Genomic DNA, 18,806 nt, shown 5'->3' with positions numbered 1-18,806 from the left:
GTCTCATGGAGCACTTCCTGTTTAGGTGCAGTGGCTGAAAACAATCTCATTTTTAAGGCTGCATTTTTTTCTTAGAGAGTGCATCAGCGGGGCAGAGGGGGGGAGAGAGAAAGAGGGAGGGAGGGAGGGAGGGAGGGAGAGTCAATCCTAAGCAGGCTCCATGCCCAGAATCGGGGCTTGACCTGGGGCTCGATCTCAGGACCCTGGGATCATGACCTGAGCTGAAATCGAGAGTTGGACGCTTGACCGACCAAGCCACCCAGGCGCTCCTTATTGGACCTCTCCTGATGGACATGGAGGCTGAGCCTTTTCTGAAATCCCTGCCTGTCAGTTTTATGCAGTAGCAGAGAGCGGGGCTCGGAGCGATACTACACTGTGGGAGTTTAGACCATTCTTGGGTTGCTTTGAGCTGGGCTGCAAAGCGATTTAGCTAGCTTTAAGTTAATGCCTTTATTTTATTTTAAAGGTTTTACTTTTTTTTTTTTTTTTTAATTTTTTTTTCAACGTTTATTTATTTTTGGGACAGAGAGAGACAGAGCATGAATGGGAGAGGGGCAGAGAGAGAGGGAGACGCAGAATCGGAAACAGGCTCCAGGCTCTGAGCCATCAGCCCAGAGCCTGACGCGGGGCTCGAACTCACGGACCGCGAGACCGTGACCTGGCTGAAGTCGGATGCTTAACCGACTGCGCCACCCAGGCGTCCCAAAGGTTTTACTTTTAAAAAGTGTTTATTTTGGAGAGCAAGACAGCAAGCAACCAAGCAGGGGAGGGGCGAGAGGGGGACAGAGGATCTGAAGCAGGCTCCAGGCTCTGTGCTGACAGCAGAGATCCCAATGTAGGACTCCAACTCACGAACTGTGAGATCATGACCTGAGCTGAAGTCAGATGCTTAACCACCTAAACCACCCAGTCGCCCCTGGCTATGTTGACTTTTAAGAAAGCAGTCCTCTGTAGATGACCTTTAGGAGGTTATTTCTAGTCCCTTTCTGTTAGAACACGCACCATGAGTCATTTCACGTGTCTGAGGTTACATTTCTAAAAGTGGAGCTACTGAGTCCGGGGGCATATACTTCTGTGATTTGATGGCTGTCTCTAAATTGCTCTCCCAAAGAGGCCGCATGGATGCATGTCGGCCGTGCGTGACCCAACCTGTCACGAGAGACGTGTCAGTACGGTATAGTGCAGTGTTTGCAAAGTTTTAGACCTGATGGGTGAAAAGTGGTATCTTTTTTTTTAAGTTTATTTATTTATTTTGCAAGAGAGAAAGCGAGAGAGTGAGAGCGTGAGCAGGGGAGGAACAGAGAGTGGGGGAGGAAGAGAGAATCCCAAGCAGGCTGTGCGCTTTCAGCGTGGACTCATGAACTGTGAGGTCATGACGTGAACCGAAACCGAGGATCCGACACTTAACTGACTGAGCCACCCGGGAGCCTGGAAAAGTGGTATCTTAATTGGGTTTTAATATTTTTCTCATGGATAATATTAAAAAGCTTTTCATATGTTTACAAGCCTAAATAAGAGAGAACTTATTTAGCTTGTGAGAACTTCCTCACCAGTCCTGCCACCACATCATCAGATACGTTAAGCTATCGTCAGAGTAATTGCATTTCCATGAAAATGTAGCCTGTTATTTCAGATTTGGACCCTGGTTTCTGACGTACTTTGCTTGAGTCTTCCTCTGCCGTTTGTTTGCCAGGTGACCTTGTACAAGCTACTTGACCTAGCCAAGCTCCAGTTTTGTTTTTGAACTGAAAAACTGGGACAAGGGTGCAGTAACACCAGCATTTGTCATCTGTTGTGTTAAGGCCTCGACATGGGTAGTGCAAACGTTCGCCAGATGGCGAGGCCAGTCACAGCAGGAAGGTGATCTGGAAAGGCCATATAGCTAGTGGGTGGTGACAGAGATTCTCCATGCGGGGACTCCTGGCTGGCCGAGTCGGTTAAGCATCCTACTCCTGATTTCAGCTCAGGTCATGATCTCACAGTTCATGGGTTCTGGGATCGAGCCTCATGTCGGGCTCTGTGCTGACAGTGCAGAGCCTGCTTGAGATTCTCTCTCTCCCTCTCTCTCTGCCCCTGCCCTGCTTTCTCTCTCTCTGAAAATAAATAAATATTAAAAAAAAAAAAAAAAAAAAGACTCTTCTTGACCAAGCCTCAGTCAGGCTCATCTGAGCCCTCTCTCCAGGTCTGAGAACATTTGTCAGCACTCAGATGGGCTTGTGCACATCAGTTCAGCTGGTGGGGCGCAGATTGACAGGGTGGGAAAGTGTGATTCTACAAGCCAGGACGGCTGGCTTTGTGCTCACGATGGAGACTTGTTGCATTTTACTTCTTGTCTCCTAGAGCCCTCTAGAATCTAGAGAGCACCTCCACAGAGAAAGGACTTCAGGCCTGCTGCTGTGTCCCTGATGCCAACAAAAGTGCTGGGCACCTCGCTGGTGTGCGTCAGTCAGTACTTGTGCAATGAACGGGGTGGGCACAGGGTTTTCAAGGGACACCGCCACTGACACATGCTGCTCAGGGAACGAAGTCGGGAGGGAATCTGAGAATAGGATGTGTTCTCACTGGACGTGGAAGGAGAAATAGGAGTCGCCCAGCCTCAGAAGATCTGATTCATTTTTATTTTTTTAATTTTTTTTAATGTTTATTTATCTTAGAGAGAGACAGAGCAAGAGCAGGGGAGGGGCAGAGACAGAGGGAGACACAGAATCCAAAAGACAGGCTCCGAGTTGTCAGCACAGAGCCTGATGGGGGGCTCGAACCCACGAACCGTGAGATCATGACCTGAGCTCAAGTTGGCTGCTTAACAGACTGAGCCACCCAGGCGCCCCTGATTCATTTTTAGATACAGATTCATTTTGGGGGAAGCAGATACTTCTTTGTAGGGTTGACATATGGGACACTCATATGAGCTAACTTTTGTCAAATATTAAGTAACTGAGAATTATGTGTGGGAAGGGGAAGAAAAGGCAGAGTTAGAAAAGAAGGAAGAGAAGAAAGGTTGTAGGTAAAGCAGTCCCTCTCCCTAGATTCATTTGGTTAACTCCTTGTTTTAAATTTTTTTAAAGTTTATTTATTTTTGAGGTAGAGAGCGTGCACACAAGAGTGGGGGAAGGGCAGAGAGAGAGGGAGAGAGAGAATCCCAAGCGGTCTCTGCTGTGTCAGTGCAGAGCTCCATGTGGGACCTGAACCCAGAACCCATGAACTGTGAGATCGTGACCTGAGCGGAAATCTAGAGTTGGGCACTCAACTTACTGAAACACCCAGGTGCCCCTGAGTTAACCCCTCTTAAAAAAAGAGTTGAGGATTCTTTCACTTTGGTGCTGCCTTAACAGAAATATAATGCAAAACTTTTCTAGTAACCATGTTAAAAAAGTTTTTAAAAAGTGAAATCAATTTTGGTGTAATTTTCAAAATTTGGTGTGTCTAAAATATTAATTATATCAGTATGTAAACAATATAAAAATTTGTGAATGAGATTTTTCTTTCCCATACTAATGCATTTTATACTTACCAGCATGTTCAATTTGGATGCTAACTTTTCATCAGAAATACTTGAGAAATATTTAGATACTATAAAATTCTAAGTTGAAAAAGTAAACCATTTATCCAGGTTGTTCCAAACACACTGAAAAGTTTTCCAATAGCTGAGCTGAGTATCTGTTTTTAAGCTGACATTTAGGGGCATCTGGGTCACTCAATTGATAAAACATCCTACTCTTGATTTCGGTTCAGTTTATGGGATCGAGCCCCACACAATGCAGAGCCTGCTTGGGATTCTCTCTCTCCCTCTGTCTCTGTCCCTCCCCTGCTTTCTCTCTCTCTCTCTCTCTCTCTCTCTCCCCCCTCCCTTTCCCCCTCTCACTCTGCCCCTCCCCTGTGTTCATGCTTTCTCTCCCTCTCAAAATAAACAAACATTACAAAAAACAGACCTTTAGATACTTACAAATGCAGTTCCTCAGCTGTGCTAGCCTGTGTCCGTCCTCTGCACCCTCACTGTGTTTAGCCGGGGTTTTGAAGGCACAGTGCAGCTCCAGAACTCTCCCAGATTCAGGTGGGCTCATCCGAGGGGGTCTGTGGGTTCTTGTGCGTGCCTGGCCTGGCCTGCCCGGCACGGGATGAGGCCCACCGCCCTGTCCTTCGGCACAGTGAGCGAGGTGAGGACAGAGCCGTGCGTGCTCGATGTCTGTCTCTCCCAGGCCCCAGCACATTGCTGCATAATGTTCACCCGGAGATGCTAAGGTTAAGAATTTAGATGAAAATTGTTACTCCAGGAGTTTAATATCCTGATTGATAAGTTTACTTTCACTGGTTTTTAGTAGAGCCTAAGGCAGCATGACTCGGAATATTCCGGAAAAATCGCCACTCCTTGTCACATTTGCGTCAGACGGTGCGGGTTTCCGTGACACACCGGGAGTCACTGAACAGAGTCCCGCTTACGTCTCCTGCTCTGAGGGCATCTCACCTCACTGAGCCCTTCCTTGGTAGGTGACCCCACGAGGCCAGTGGTGAGGTATTTATCCTGCCTTTATTGGGTCATCTGGTGGGAAGCGTGGCCTTCTTTGCCTTATGTGTGGGGTTGGGGTTTGGGGCTTGGGTGTACGAATAGGGGCTCATCAGCCCCAGTTATAGGATTAAAAGCCAAAGACCAAATGAAACTCAGGAGGGCCTTCACCTGTTATTTGAAAACCAATCAAGATCCAGACCAGGGACAGCGACGAGCGTTTTGTAGACTGTTGTTTCCCTGTCTGGTCATGCATCCCACATCGAGGGAGTTCTTCTTGGTCTGAGAGCTGTGGATGGTCAGATAACAGAGTTTCTTCTCCCAGAAGTCTAGTCTGAGGAAAGACTGGCTCTTCTCACTTCTGTCCATCTCGGAAATGGACGAGGGACCCCAGCAGGCAGGGTAGGAGGGGAACGGGCAGCACCTGTCCTGTGGGGCCCAAATGTGGGCTTTTCACCTTGCGCGACGGTAACAGGTGTCTGTTAAGGGAAGAAACCTAACGGAGTAGACGGGAGTGCGTCATTCTGTGCAGAATTCTTATCGTCAGAACTGAGTGGCTGATATGAATTGCTTCTACTGTTTGAAAGGTACTTTGAACCCTCTTGTGAGTGTTTGCTGTGATGTATAGTAAGTGGAGTTCCTTCCTCAGTAGGGATGGTTTCTAAAGTAAGTGACCCTGTCTCGGTTCCCACCGTGTGCCAGACACTGCGGTGAGACTTAACATGTGTCACTGCAGATCCTCACAGTGGCCCTGAGAAGTGGGCACACACAGCCCTTGTTATTTGGAGACTCCCCTCCTCACTGAACTGTATTCGGGCCCCCAGCGCCAGTCCTGGCTGTCATGGTCGTGTCCTGCGCACACGCAGAGGCTGACCGGGCGCTGCTCTGCCTTCTTGGTCCAGCGCTCGCACCGCTAACAGGTGTCCTTTCTGCAGTCTTTTTGGTGCCTCGTTTTCATGTTTATTTTTTATTGGTGAGTTTGCTTAGCCCTAAAGTGCTGTCTGATGTTCCTGAGGGCAAGAAGGCCGTGATGTGCCTTACAGAGAAAACACATGTGAAGTAAGCTTTTGCCCAGGCGTGGGTTTCTGTGTGTGGGCTGTTAGCTCAGTGGTAATGAATCAAGATATATTAAATAAGAGGTCTTTATACAGAAACACATAAAACAAGGTTATGTAGTGATTGATCGATGGCGATGTGGCCAGAGGCTCACAGAAACCTGGCCCTGTATTTCCCCCAAGAACAGGGATTTAGTAGCTGCTAATTTCAGTGTTCAAGGCCACTTTTACCACAGCCCTACCTCAAATGATGACGATCCACAACATTTTACATTTGAGGAAACTCGTGTGGAGTTATGTAGTCACTAACAGGAATTTGAGTGCTGATTCCTCTGTGTGTGTGTGTGTGTGTGTGTGTGTGTGTGTGTGTGTGTACAGATATTTGTGTCCATGTATATGTATACGTATATGCATATATATATTTTTTGAGTAGGTTCCATGCTCAACATGGGGCTTGAACTCATGACCCTGAGATTCAGAGTTGCTTGCTCTACAGACTGAGCCTGCCAGGCACCCCAAGTTTATATTTTCTTGCTACACTGTTTCTCTTACCTTATTAGGATATCATAAACTTGTGATATCATTTTTCGTTTTGCAAATATTGATATATTTTTTCCTTCCCCTCTCCCAAATATTGGTATTTTATATAAAGAAAAATTTTAGGACTTCAGAGATCAGTGCCTAGGAACTGATGAAATTGTGTTCTGGCTCAAATTCCAACATAGCAAACCTCATAGTATCGTTTTACTTTTTGCTGTCCTGATGTTTTGTAATAACGAGTGTACTGATAGAAGTGTCGTGTGGGGGTAAGCAGCCCTCTCTGGTGGAAAGTGCTGGAACAGGGTGTCAAGAGAACTGTCATAGACACCCACACTCTTCTGCATCCACCCCTCTCCTCACTTCATTACTCACTGCGTTGTTTGAGTAGGAGGGTAGGAGTTCCTCTGGCCTGAGGGTACCGACCGAGGCCCCCCAGTGCCGGTTAGTTGGCACGGGAGGTGTGTACGAGGGAGGGAGGGGGGGAGGGCTGCCGAAGCCTCGTGCAGGAGTTTAGACAAACAGTCACGATACTTTACAAAGAATACATGTCTCCTGAGGAGGGAGTGCGGGCGGGCTGGCGGGGTGCAGATGAAACAGGAAGGATTCCAGCGTAGCTGTTCAGATGCGAAATCAGAGCCTGAATTTTAGATTGAAGGGGAGTGAGCTGGTCAGTGAGCCTGTGCCTTGGGAGGTGAGGGTCAAGGGCTGAAGGGCAGCCGGAGGGAGCACGACAGAGATGTCACCTGTCGCTTTGGGGGCGGTAGGGGGCACGTCTGACCTCAGACTGAAGAGTCTGGCAGGTGACCTGATGAGGGGCAGAGGCTGAGTGCTCATCTTTGGTAGCACTCTGGGAAATCTGCGGCAGTGGCTCCGTTCAGAAGCCCGCATTCATCGGTCCGTAAGTTGGAACCAGGGAAAAGGGAGTGGGTAGCGAGGTGTGTTGACAAAGTCCCCGTCCAAGAGTGGGCAGGCAGATCTGGGTCCCAGGTGTTTCTAGAATTTTGTGACCTGAAGCAAATAGTCATTCTGTGTCCTGAACCCTCCCTTACTGTAAAGGGCACGTAGTAAATAGTTTAAGCTTGTCTGTGGGCAAGGTGGTCTGGGTCACTTCTCAGCTTTACCCTTGTGGCAGACAGACAGCCATTGAATATGTAAACGAACGAGTGTGGGTGTTCCAGTGAAACTTTATGTATAAAAACACCTGGGTTGGTCTGCGGGCCATTGTTTGCTAACCTCTATTTATATTTTATTGATGTGCAGTCGATATAAAATATTACACTAGTTTCTGGTGTACCATATACTGATTCAACATTTCTGTGCGTTGGGAAGTGACCCCCACTGTGAATGGAGCTCCCAGCTGTCACCGTGCAGAGTTGTTACAGTGTTACTGGCTGTATCCCTGTATCCCCTGTGCTGTCCTCTTAATTAATCTATAACTGGAAGTCTGTACCTTTTATCCCTTCCCCTGTTTTGCTCATGCCCCCCCCACTACCCCCCCTCCCGCCCCCCGCAATCACCAGATAGTTCTTTGTATCTAGGAGTCTGTTTTTGTTTTGTTTGTTTGTTCTTTTTTTTTTTTTTTTTTTTTTAGATTCCACGTAGAGGTAAAATCATATGGTATTTGTTCTCTATCTGACTTATCTCACTTAGTGTAATATGCTATAGTTCATCCATGTTGTTGGAACTGGTGAGATTTCATTCTTTTTTTTTTTAAATAGCTGAATAATATTCCTGTGTATGTGTGTGTACATGCACGATATCTCCTTTATGTGTTCATCAATCAGTGGACACTTGGGCTGCTTCTGTAGCTTGACTATTGTAAGTAATGATGCAGTGAGGATACAGGTGCATGTGTCTTATTCTATTTATATTTAAGTAAACTTATTCACTCTTATTCATTATTAGGGATAGAACTCAGGAACAAGCACAGGGAAGAGGTGCACGGGCAGGGTGTGTGTATGTTGCAGGGGCGGTGGGGGGCGGGGGTCCAGAGCTACCTTGCCCCCTGTGGACAGGCCGGCCTCCTAGCACAGTAATGTGGTCACCACCCTGGAGTCTCCCAGAGCCCTGTCATTTAGGAGATTTTATGGAGGTTCTGTTCCTGGGGCCTGATCAATGAAACCACTGGCCAATTTCCAGGGCCCTCCTACCCAGAGGTCAGGGGAAGGGAAGGGGGGGCTGCAAGTGCTGCAGGGGTTGGCTTTTCTGGTGGCCATTCCCACACCGGGGCTCCCTGGCCCCCTCTCCAGTCCTGCATCGGCATACAAAAGGCTGTAAATTCCCAGGAAGCTTTGTGCCAGGAAACTGGGACAGAGACCAAATATTTTTTAGTCTACCACACCCAATATTTGATGTGTTATAAATACGCATGGATTTCAAATTAGACATTTTATCAAGATAGGTAAATGATTTCTTTAAGAACTTGGAAAGTGATAAAATCTCTGTATTTCTTTTTGTTTTTTCCTTCTTGCTTTTATGCTTAGAAAGGCATTTCCTTCCTTGAAATCAGGTTTCTTCCAGTTCCTTTATGGCTTCATTTAAAAGGAGTAAGTCTTTCACCTCTGTGGACTTTATTTTCCTGTCTGTTGTATAAATAAGGATTTAACTGCCCCCCCCCCCCCAAATACATTACCGGTTGTTTTAAATCCATTAAAAATTTGTTCTTTCACCCTCTTTTCATGCCACTTACTCTCTACTGAAACTGATGAGGTCTTTTGGGGGTGACAGTGGGGTCTGTGGAGTCCGGAGCCAATGGCCAAGAAAGAATTCTCGAAGATGTTTTTGGTGCAGAAAGTGATTTTATGGAAGCCCAGGGGCAGGACTATGGGCCGGAAGAGCCGCGCTGGGACCCTGAGGAGAGACTGGTTATATACCCTGGGGCTGGGAGAGGTGAGGTCCAGGGGAGGTTTCCAGTGAGACTTTCATATGCTAAAGACTCCGGGACACTGGAGGCCTGGCCGCAGTCAGGCTAAGGTTTCTCCCTCCAGCAAAGCATTAGCATTAGGTCCGGAGGGAGTCCTGGAGAAACTCTGCCCTGCCTGCCTCCAGTGTCTGTCAATGGGCTGCAGGTTATGAGGACATTTCCTTCTACCTGCCACTTCCTTCTGCCTGTTCCCACGTCACACTGAGTGAGAGTTCCTGTTTCTGCACGTCTTGGCGGCACTTGGTGCTGTCAGAGTGTTTCGCGTTTTGGCCGTCGTGACGGTTGCATACCGGTGTCTCGTTGCTGTCATTCCAGTCCCCTGATGACATATGATACTTGATCTTTTCCTGCGTCCATTCACCATCTGTATATCTTTAGTTGATGCTTAGTTTTTTTACTGAAATCAACGTACCACGTACCCTCTGCTTTTGATGAGCATAGACGGCTTCCCTAAGACCGGATGCCAGTTACAGCCATGTTCCACATTACCGTGTTTGCTCACGGAAGTGGAGGACAGGGGCGCCTGGGTGGCTCGGTGGGTTAAGCATCTGCGTCGATTTCGGCTCAGGTCATGATCTCACGTTTCTTGGGATCAGGCTCTGTCAGGCTCTGTGCTGAGCGTGGAGCCTGCTTGGGATTCATCCTCTCTCTCTCTCTGTCTCTGTGTCTCCCTCTGCCCCTCTCCCCTGCTCATGCTTTCTCTTTCAAATAAATAAACAACAAAAAAAGTGGAAAACAGACCTGTTTTTGTATGACAAATAGGAATTCACCCCTTCGGTTTTAGTCTGTATATTTTCTTTGATGAGATGTTTGTGTAAGTCTTTTGGACCCATTTTTAAATTCGGTTTTCGTTTTCTTACTGTTGAGTTTTAAGAATTCTTTATATATTTTGGACAGTGGTCCTTTATCAGGTTTGTCTTTTGCAAATATTTTGGGGTATGGATTTTCCTCTCATCCTCCTGAATTTTTATCTTTGTTCTTGTCTTCCACACCCTTGAGGGCTGTGCCCTAGTGCGGCACTGACAGGAGCTCACTGTGTCTGGGGGCCTTGGGGGAAAGCAGTGCACTTGGATCTGAGCCTTCAGAGGCCTGGATGACTTGGGACCTACAGCAGATCCCGACCTCCGCCCCATTAGGCGATCACCCTACCAGACAAGTAGAGTAATGCAAGAAGAGAGAAGATTTCTACTGTCATTTGCCATTCCAGTAATGATTTTATAATCCTCATTTATTCAAGTCTTCTTTTTAATATAGTTTACGAAGGCAACACGTAACTTTTTTTTCTGAATATTTCTAATGTTTTTGTCCTTGTGAACGGTTTTTTTTCTATTGTCTTTAACTGTAATAAAGCAATTTTTTTATATTTAGCCATTTCCTTAGGTCTAATGGCTCATTTGATGCTTTGCCATTTTCTTGTTCTCTAGTCTAAATAATAATAAATATAATTTCCTTTCCAGTAGTTTTAACTCGTTTCTCTTTTATGCCTTGTATTGATTAGAACTTACAGAACGTTACTGAGTAATTGTGCTGGAGAGCTGCTGTGTGTTCTTGCTGACTGTGGGCTTTGCCGGCTAGTTTGTTTTGATGGGACTTTAAACATGCTAATATACACAACATTTTATACTAGTTGTATTCAGAGAGACTTCATAGTATTACAGACACAATTTTTTGTTGTTGTTGTTGTTGTTGTTTGTTGTTTTGCTGTCCCAGAGATCGATAAATGAGCGTTTAAAAGTCCTAGCTCAGAAAGGTACTGGAAGTCAGTGTGAAGAAGGGAAGGGACTGTGATTAGCCAGAGGCCCTGCTGCCTGTCCCAGGCAATGTGGACTCAGAAGGCCCTCCTAACGTCCTGCTCTGGAGGCCCTGAAACCTGACCGAATCCCCGGTATTTATGATCTTCACTCAGAGTTAGTAGCTAAAGCATAATAAATTCTGAATTGTAAAACTCTTCCTTTTATAGCTTTTTCTTTTTGGGTAAATTCCTTCAAAGTTCAGTTCCTTCATCTTACCAAACGAGAAGCTTAATTTTAAGGGGCTTCTGGGTGGCGCACTCGGGAAGCGTCTGACTCTGGATCTCGACTCATGTCATGAGCTCACAGTTTGAGGGTTCAAGCCCCACGCTGAGCTCTGCATTGATGGTGTAGAGCCTGCTTGGGATTTGGTCTCCTCTCTGCCCCTCACCCGCTTGTGCTCTCTTTCTCTCTCTCCAAATAAATAAACTTAAAAAAAATTTTTTAAGGTAGCTCTTCCTCCTCAGGAACAAATACTATCCTGCCCATTGGTGTGAGCCCTGGAGGGAGAGGGGATCAGGCTATGAGGGCACATTACATTGGCTCACTTAGCATGTGTTCCCAGGTGCTGGTGGGGCCTCCTCTCGTAGAACTGGGAAGAGAACACTTACATTTCTCATTGTGTTTGGAGGCAGCCAGACTCCCTATGCCCGAGTTACCTGGGAAAGAATTGAACTTGGAACGGAGTTGACTGGGGAGGGAGGAGGAGAGGGCTTGAGGTTCTGTTTCGCTGATGTGGCCTGTCAGTCATGGGCTGGCTTGGTTCTTGGTGCTGCCGCACGTACAGGTGACATGTTATCCTGGAGTCAACAGGTTTCTCAGAGGCATCCTGATCTCTGGACTGGGATGGAGAAGTTTGATCTAGAGCAACACTGAGGACAGCACCCTCCAGTTCCTCTAGCGTGCTGGTTGTATGTGATTTACAGAGGCATTGAGGGTGGAGGTCTCCTATGGCTCCTGTGTGGTGGAGAGAAGCATGGAGGCCCGCCTCTCCTGCTGTCTTCGCTTTCTTGATAGTGTCCTTTGAGGCAGTTTTTAAAAATTAGCATGAGCTCCAGTTTATCTCTTGTTTTCCTTTGTTGCTCATGGTCTTGATATCTTCGCTAAGAATCTTTTCCAAATCCAACCTCATAAAGATTTAACCCCTGTGTTTTCTTTTAAGAGTTTTATAGTTTTAGTTCCTACATTTAGATCTTTGATCCATTTTGAATTAATATTTGTATATGGTGTGAGGTAAGGGTCCAATTTCATTTTTTTGCTTGTGGCTATGTAGTATCCACAGCATCATTTGTTGAAAAAGACTATTCTTTTATTTCGTGGTCTTAGCTCCCTTCAAAAAAACCAGTCGACCTTAGATGTATGGGTTCATTTCTGGATTCTCTTCCATTCATCTATTTATTTATTCATGTGCCAGTGCTGCACTGTCTTGATTACCATTGCTTTGTAGTGAGTTCTTTTTAAAAATATTTTTTTTATTTGAATGTCACTGACACATAATGTTATGTTAGTTTCAGGTGTATGACATTGTAGTTCAACTTCTTTATATATTATGCTGCACTCACCACAAGTGTATCTGCTCTCTGTCACCGTATAGCACTGTTACACCACCACTGACTGTATTCCCTCTGGTGTGTCTTTCATCCCCAGACTTCCTCATCCTATACCTGGAAGCCTGTACCTCCCACTCCTCTTCATCCACTTTGCCTGTCACACTGTCCCTTTCCCTCTGGCAACTGTCAGTTTGTTCTTTGTGTGAGTGCTTCTACTTTTTTTTTTTTTTTTAAACATTGTTTTGACCATTTGGAATCTCTTGTGATTCCATATAAGTTTTAGAATAGCCTTATCATTTTCTACAAAGAAGTCAGGTAGGATTGTGATAAAGGATTGGATTGAACCTATCGCTCAGTTTGGGGACATTGCTATCATGACAATGTTATGTCTTGTGATCCATGAACATGGTATGATTTTCCATTTATTCAAATATTTTAAAACTTTATTTTAGTAATATTTTGTAGTTTTCAGGAAATAAATTTTCACCTTTTATAAAATTTATTTCTAAGTATTCCTTTTGATGTGTTTTTAAATGGGATGGTTTTCTTAATTTCTTTTTTTGATCATTGCTGGTGTATAGGAACACAACTGATTTTTGTATACTGATCATGTGTTCTCTCAACTTGTTGAATTCTTTATTAGTTGTAATAGGTTTTTGGTGGATTCCTTATGATTTTCTATGTAAAAGATGATGTTATTGCAAAGAGAGCTAGTTGTACCTCTTCCTTTCCAACCTGGATGCTTATTTTATTTTATTTTTTCCTGTTGCCACGTTGGCTCCTTCAACACAGTCTTAAATCAGAGCGGCACGATTGGCATCCTTGTTCGTTCTTGAGCTCAGGGGAAAAGCTTTTAATATTTAACTGTTTAGTATGATATTACCTGTGGGTTTTTCTTAGGTGCCTATTGTCAAATTGAGGAAGTCTTTTTTAAAAAAGAAAAAAAACAAAGCAAACACTTAAAATTTATTGCTGCCATACTTAGAGACTACGGTGAGTTTTATTGTAATTATGTATGCAAATTGTACTTAAACTTGAATGGGCTACTTCCAATTTATGTGTTTAACATTAGATAGTAGGTCAGAATAACAGACTTTGTGCTAATAATACATTAAAATGGGTCTTAAAAACACTTAAAAATAATGTATTCTTAGACAATTTTTAAAATTTATTTTTCTGAGAGAGAAAATGAGAGTGCGTGTGAGTAGAGGAGGGGCAGAGAGAGAGAATCCCAAGCAGGCTCCGCACTGTCAGCACAGAGCCCAGTACGGGTCTCAATCCCAGGAACTGCGAGATCTTGACCTGAGCTGAGATCAAGAGCTGCCCAGTCTTAAAATAATTTCTGATTAGAAAAGTTACATGTATTTTAGGTAGGGCATTTATATAAAATAAATACACACATACATAAGGAAAAAAGTAGAAATAGTCTATAGCCCTCTACCAGGGGAGAGCTGTTACTTGAATATTTTTATCGTGAAAGGGTGTTGATTTTGTCCAATGTTTTTTCTTCTCTATTGAGATGATTATGTAATTTTTGTTATTTATTTCAATGAAATGATTTTATTATATTATTGATTTTCAAATGTTGAACCAACCTTGCATTCCTGGGATAATTCCCACTGAGCTATGGTGCACAATGCTTTTTAATTTTTGCTGGATTTAGTTTGCTAGTATTCTGTTGATGATTTTTTTGTTTATATTTGTATGAGATACTGGTCTATTTCCTTTTCTTATGATGTATTTGTCTGGTTTTGGTATGAGGGTAATATTTCTGTTAGAAAATGAGTTAGGATGGGAATGCAAGCTGGTGCAGCCACTGTGGAAAACAGTATGGAGGTTCCTCAAAAAACTAAAAATAGAACTACCCTACGACCCAGCAATTACACTACTAGGCATTTATCCAAGGGATACAGGTGTGCTGTTTCAAAGGGACACATGCACCCCCATGTTCAGAGCAGCACTATCAACAATAGCCAAAGTATGGAAAGAGCCTAAACGTCCATTGATGGATGAATGGATAAGGAAGATGTGGTAGATACATACAATGGAGTATTACTTGGCAATCAAAAAGAATGAAATCTTGCCATTTGCAACTATGTGGATGGAACTGGAGGGTATTATGCTAAGTGAAATTAGTCAGAGAAAGACAAAAATCACATGACTTCACTCATATGAGGACTTTAAGAGACAAAACAGATGAACATAAGGGAAGGGAAACAAAAATAATATAAAAACAGGGAGGGGGACAAAACAGAAGAGACTCCTAAATATGGAGAACAAACTGAGGGTTACTGGAGGGGTTGTGGGAGGGGGGATGGGTCAAATGGGTAAGGGGCACTAAGGAATCTACTCCTGAAATCATTGTTGCACTAAATGCTAACTAATTTGGATGTAAATTTAAAAAAATAAAAAATAAAAGTAAAAAAAAAAAGAAAATGAGTTAGGAAGTGTTTCTTCCTCTTACACACTTTGGAAGAATTTGTGAATAAGTGATATTTATTCTTTTAAGTGTTTGGTAGGATTCGGTGGTGAAGACATCTGAGCCTGTGCCTTTCTTTTAGGGTAGCTTCTGGATTATTGATTCAATTTGTCCGATTGTTTTAGAAGTCTACTCAGATTTTTTGTTTTCTTGAGTCCATTTTGGTAGTGTGTCTATGTAGGAATTTGATTTGTGTTATGTAATTTGTTGACATACAGTTCAGAGTTCTCATTTTTTAAGGTTTTTTAAAAAAAATATTCATTTCGAGAGAGCGCACAAGAGACTGTGAATGGGGGAGGGGTGGAGACAGAGAGGGAGAGAGAGAATCCTAAGCAGGCTCTGTGCTGTTAGCACAGAGCCTGACTCGGGGCTTGAACTCACAAACCCTGAGATCATGACCTGAGCTAAAATCAAGCCTCAATTTAACTGACTGAGCCCACCCAAGCATCCCTATTATCCTTATTTTTGTAAAGTCAATAATAATGTCTCCTCTTTCATTACTGATTCTAGTAATTTGAGTCTCCTCTCTTTTTCCTTTGGTCAGTCTAAAGATTTGTCAATTTTGTTGATCTTTTGAAAGAGCCAGCTTTTGTTTTTGTTAACTGTTATCTTCTTTTCTCTGATTGGTTTCTGCTTTCATCTTTTTTATTTCTTTCCTTCTCCTTTGTGTTAGGTTATTTGTTTTTCCAGTGTTGAGGTGGAAGTTTAGATCATTGATTTGAAATCCTTGTTCTTTATATAGACATTTAAAGGTAAACATTTTCCTGTAAGCACTGCTTAACTGAATCCCATGAGTTTGGGTAGGTTGTGTCTTGTCTGTAATTTATTTCAAACTATTTTTGGTTTCCCTTTTCGGTCCCTGTTTGACTCGGTGGTTGTTTAGGAATGTGTTGTTTAATTTCCAGTATTTGTGAGTTTTCTTGCTGTTGATTTCTGATCTCATACCACTGTTGTCAGAGAACCTACTCAGAAGTAGTTCATCCTGTTAACAAATATAAGGAGGTTTGTTCTGGGTCTGGTGTACATTCCCTCCTGTACCCTGCTCTTTGCACACTTCAGAGTGTGCTCTGTTGTTGGAGTGTTTTTGTTGCTCCTGTGGCTTATTGTATGTGTAGGGGTGTTCATGTTTGATAGTGGCACAGCTTTCATTGTTGGCTTATCTCATTCTCCCTTTATTTCTGTCTGGTTTTGCTTCCTTTTTATTTTACTTTTAAAAAAATGTTTTATTTTATTTTTGAGAGAGACAGTGCAAGCAGGGGAGGGGCAGAGAGAGAGGGAGACACAGAATCCGAAGCAGGCTCCAGGCTCTGAGCTATTAGCACAGAGCCCGACGTGAGGCTCAAACCCACAAACTGAGATCGTGACCTGAACCAAAGTCAGTTGCTTAACTGACTGAGCCACCCAGGCGCCCCTATTTTTTTAAACTTTAAGTTTATTTATTTTGACACACACACACACACACACACACACACACACACACACACACACACACACACAAAGCAAGAATCCCAAGCAGGCTCTGCACTGTCAGCATACAGCCCGACACTAGGTTTGAACTCTTAAACCATGAGATCATGACCTGAGCCGAAATACAGTCGGACGCCCAACTGACTGAGCTACCCAGGCGCCCCCGTTTTTCCTTTTGCATTTTGTTGTTACTATGAGTCTGTATGTCTTTAATTGTCATATCCATTTGTCATTATGAAATTTCTCTTTATCTTTAGCAACTTTTGAAATTAAAAAAAATTTTTTTTCAACGTTTTTTATTTATTTTTGGGACAGAGAGAGACAGACCATGAACGGGGGAGGGGCAGAGAGAGAGGCAGACACAGAATCGGAAACAGGCTCCAGGCTCCGAGCCATCAGCCCAGAGCCTGACGCGGGGCTCGAACTCACGGACCGCGAGATCATGACCTGGCTGAAGTCGGACGCTTAACCGACTGCGCCACCCAGGCGCCCCAACAACTTTTGAAATTTTAATGTTTATCTTATTCACTGATGGAACTGCTCCAGCTTGTGTGTGTGTGTGTGTGTGTGTGTGTGTGTGTGTGTGTGTGTGTGTGTGGTTGCTTGTTTCTATGATCTCTCTTCCTTTTACTTTCAGTCTCCTGTATCTTTGAAGTTAGGGTATGTTTCCTGTAGGCCCCCTTTAGTAGGATCAGATTTTATAATTCAGTATGGCAGTCTCTGCCTTTGACTGATTATTTAATCCGCTTACATGTAATAGTATCACTGTGGTGGGGTTTACATCTGACATTTTACTTTTTGTTTTCTGTGTCCCAGGTTTTTTTGCTTCTCTATTTCTCTTCTGTTCCCTTTTGCGTTGTGTGTATTTTCTCACATAACGTTTTAGTTTATCACTTACTGTCTGTAGTAATTAGTCCAGTACACTTTTCTTCCCACCCACTTCCTTTATGTCGTTACTGGCAAATACATTACACATGCATTATATTTGTAGATGTTGTGGGCCCAACATTGTATTATATACATATTGTATTATATACTTTTTTAAGTTAATTATAAGAAGGCAAAAAAGGAGGCCTTATACTGTGTTTTATATGAAATGACCTCATCTCCTTACCATGTTCTTTGTGTTCCCTGTGGATCTGCTCACTGTGTTACTTGCTTTTAGCCCAAGGGGCTTCCTGTAGTGCTTCTTGTAAGGCAACACATTCTTTCAAACTTGTTTTTCTTTCAAACTTGTTTATCTAGGGAAGTCTTGATTTCATCTTTCTTTCTGAAAGATAGCTTTAATGGGTAAGGATTTTTGTTTGACAGCCGTTGTTTGCTGGTGCTTTGGATGTGATACTCCACGGCCTGCTCGCCTCTACTGTTGTCTTGGGAGAGTCAGCTTCCAGTCTTCCTAGGGCTTCCTTGGTAAGCGACTAATCATTTTCTCTTGTAGTTTTCAAGATTCTCTCCTTGTCTTTGTGTGGTGTAATAAAAAATGTGTGTGGTCCTTGCTCCTGATACCTAGCACAGAGGCTCTAAAATCCTTGAGATTTCCTGAATGTGAGGAGCGTTTGTTTTGCTAACACAATGACTGAAGATGAGGATTCGTCACTAGAAGGACCAGGCCTGTGACGAGAGGCTTGAGATTTCCAGAAGGGAGAAGACTGGACGTTGAAATCTAGCTTCTGGCCAGTGATTTAGTCAGTCATGCCTGCAGCATGAAACTCCAATAAAAACTTTGCACACGAGACTTAGTGGAGCTTTGTGGCTGGTGAGCACACAGAGGTGCAGGGGGTGGGGGGTGAAGAGCGGGCCGGCTCTGGAGGAGGGTGCCGAGGCCCTGCACGGCCTCCCCCGCCTCCCCTGTGTGTCTCTTCATTCGGCCGTTGCCCGGCTGACACCTGTAGTCTTCGGTCTGGAGGTTTCCTTAGTTCTGTGAAGTTTTCTTTCAGTTCTGGTACCGGAACGGATCGTGGGAGCCCTGCATTTATCTCTCTTCCATCCGAAGTGGGGGTGTCCCGGGACGCCTGCAGTCCGGCTGCGGGCAGGTCAGTCCTGCAGGACGGAGACCACTCCTGGTGCTTCACGTCGGGACGGTGTCCCGTGAACCGGCGGCGGGTGGATTTTGGTGTGTGTGTGTTTGCGGGTGTGTGTTCATCCCATTTGTACTTCGTTAAGCTTTCCGGACATACTGGTTTTTGGTTTTCAGTGAAGCCAGGTAACGTTCTGTCAACTCTCCCTTCTCCTGGCGCTTTTGGTTGGGCGTGTGCCGCTGCCTCGTTTTACTTCGTTCTCGTTGTCCCTGGTTGTTGGCTTCGTGGTCGATCTGTGCTGATCCTTCTTTGGGTTGGGGGGGGGTGGTCTTTAGTCTCCAAATTAAGACCTGCTGAAACCCGCCAGTAAGTTTTTGTTTCATTTGTTGTACTTCCTGGTCTTCATGGTCACGTCTGTGTCTTTACTGATGTTTTCTCGTGGGGCAGCGTTGCCGTCATACCTTTATTTATTCTTTGACGTTG

General features: G+C 44.2%; 1 protein-coding gene across 2 annotated transcripts in view; it reads left to right on the top strand.

Moving 5' to 3' along the window:
- Positions 1-18,806, top strand: part of TDRP (testis development related protein) — a 40,588-nt gene that overhangs the window by 4,604 nt on the left and 17,178 nt on the right. Inside the window, exon 1 of one of the 2 annotated variants that reach the window (XM_086703039.1) lies at positions 6,704-6,787. The exons of the other annotated variant lie outside the window; for it this stretch is intronic. Coding sequence (XP_086559165.1) covers positions 6,719-6,787 — 69 coding nt within the window. The 5' untranslated portion in view covers positions 6,704-6,718. Of the gene's footprint in view, positions 1-6,703; positions 6,788-18,806 lie in introns of those variants that run through there. 2 annotated transcript variants of the gene reach the window in all.

The sequence above is a fragment of the Puma concolor genome, chromosome B1, assembly GCF_028749965.1.
Source record: "Puma concolor isolate L17-30 chromosome B1, mPumCon1.1.hap2, whole genome shotgun sequence".
NCBI lineage: Eukaryota > Metazoa > Chordata > Mammalia > Carnivora > Felidae > Puma > Puma concolor.
The sequence above is the reverse complement of the archived record's forward strand: the minus strand, read 5'-3'. Positions and strand labels throughout refer to the sequence as shown.